The 977-nt window shown below is 45.3% G+C and overlaps 1 protein-coding gene across 1 annotated transcript in view; it reads left to right on the top strand.

The window, feature by feature from the left end:
• The first annotated feature begins 385 nt into the window (after positions 1-385).
• Positions 386-977, top strand: part of LOC110593144 (olfactory receptor 4D2-like) — a 1,494-nt gene continuing 902 nt past the window's right edge. The window contains exon 1 of the mRNA XM_044921825.1: positions 386-511. Coding sequence (XP_044777760.1) covers positions 386-511 — 126 coding nt within the window. The remainder of the gene's footprint in view (positions 512-977) is intronic.

Below are 977 nucleotides of genomic sequence, written 5' to 3'. Positions count from 1 at the left end.
TGTGGTCACATGTGCTTGCTGACATGTTTATTCATTTTTTTCATTTATTCAACCATATTTGTGGAGCCTGTAGTTCACAAGACACTATGTTGGGCACATCAGGTATGAATCAGACAGGAAACCCGTGAGACAAGGACAGAGTGATACAAAGGGGGAAAGACCCATAAATGTCTGTGATACAATGTAGGGTGTGGTTAAGGAGATAAGTCTGTCAAAGCTTTGAAAATATATTTATCTCCATGGAAGTCTCTCCTAAGTTCCATCTTGGAATATATTCAACAATGACTTTGATCAAATTCTTCCTGACTCTCCAAAGGAAAATGATGGAATTTTCATGATTTTTTTGTTTTGCATGGTTTTTCTTTAGGCATGTGGGGAGGATCCCATGGAAGCACAGAATATCACACATGTGTCAGAGTTTGTCCTCTTAGGATTCTCACAAACCCACAAGCTCCAGAAATTCCTGTTCCTGGTGTTCCTATTTGTCTACGTCACCACTGTTGTGGGAAACATCCTTATCATGGTCACAGTGACTTCTGAGTCCCGGCTCCACATACCCATGTATTTTCTGCTCCGAAATCTGGCTGTCTTAGACCTCTGCTATTCCACAGTGACTTATCCAAAGATGCTGGTGGACTTCTTTCATGAAGTCAAGACCATTTCCTAGAGGGGTGCATGGCCCAGATCTTCTTCTTTCACCTCTTGGGAGGCAGGACTGTCTTCTTTCTTTCAGTGATGGCCTATGACCGCTACATAGCCATCTCCCGGCCCCTCCACTATGTCACCATCATGAACACTCAGTTGTGTGTGGGGCTGGTGGTGGCTGCTTGGGTAGGGGGATTTGTTCACTCCATTGTCCAGCTGGCTCTGATGCTCCCATTGCCTTTCTGTGGCCCCAACGTCCTGGATAATTTCTACTGTGATGTCCCGCAAGTGCTGAGACTTGCCTGCACTGACACCTCCCTCCTGGAGTTCCT

Source organism: Neomonachus schauinslandi, chromosome 15, assembly GCF_002201575.2.
Source record: "Neomonachus schauinslandi chromosome 15, ASM220157v2, whole genome shotgun sequence".
Taxonomy (NCBI): Eukaryota; Metazoa; Chordata; class Mammalia; order Carnivora; family Phocidae; genus Neomonachus; species Neomonachus schauinslandi.
Note: the sequence above shows the minus strand (reverse complement) of the source record. Positions and strands in the feature narration are given on the sequence as shown.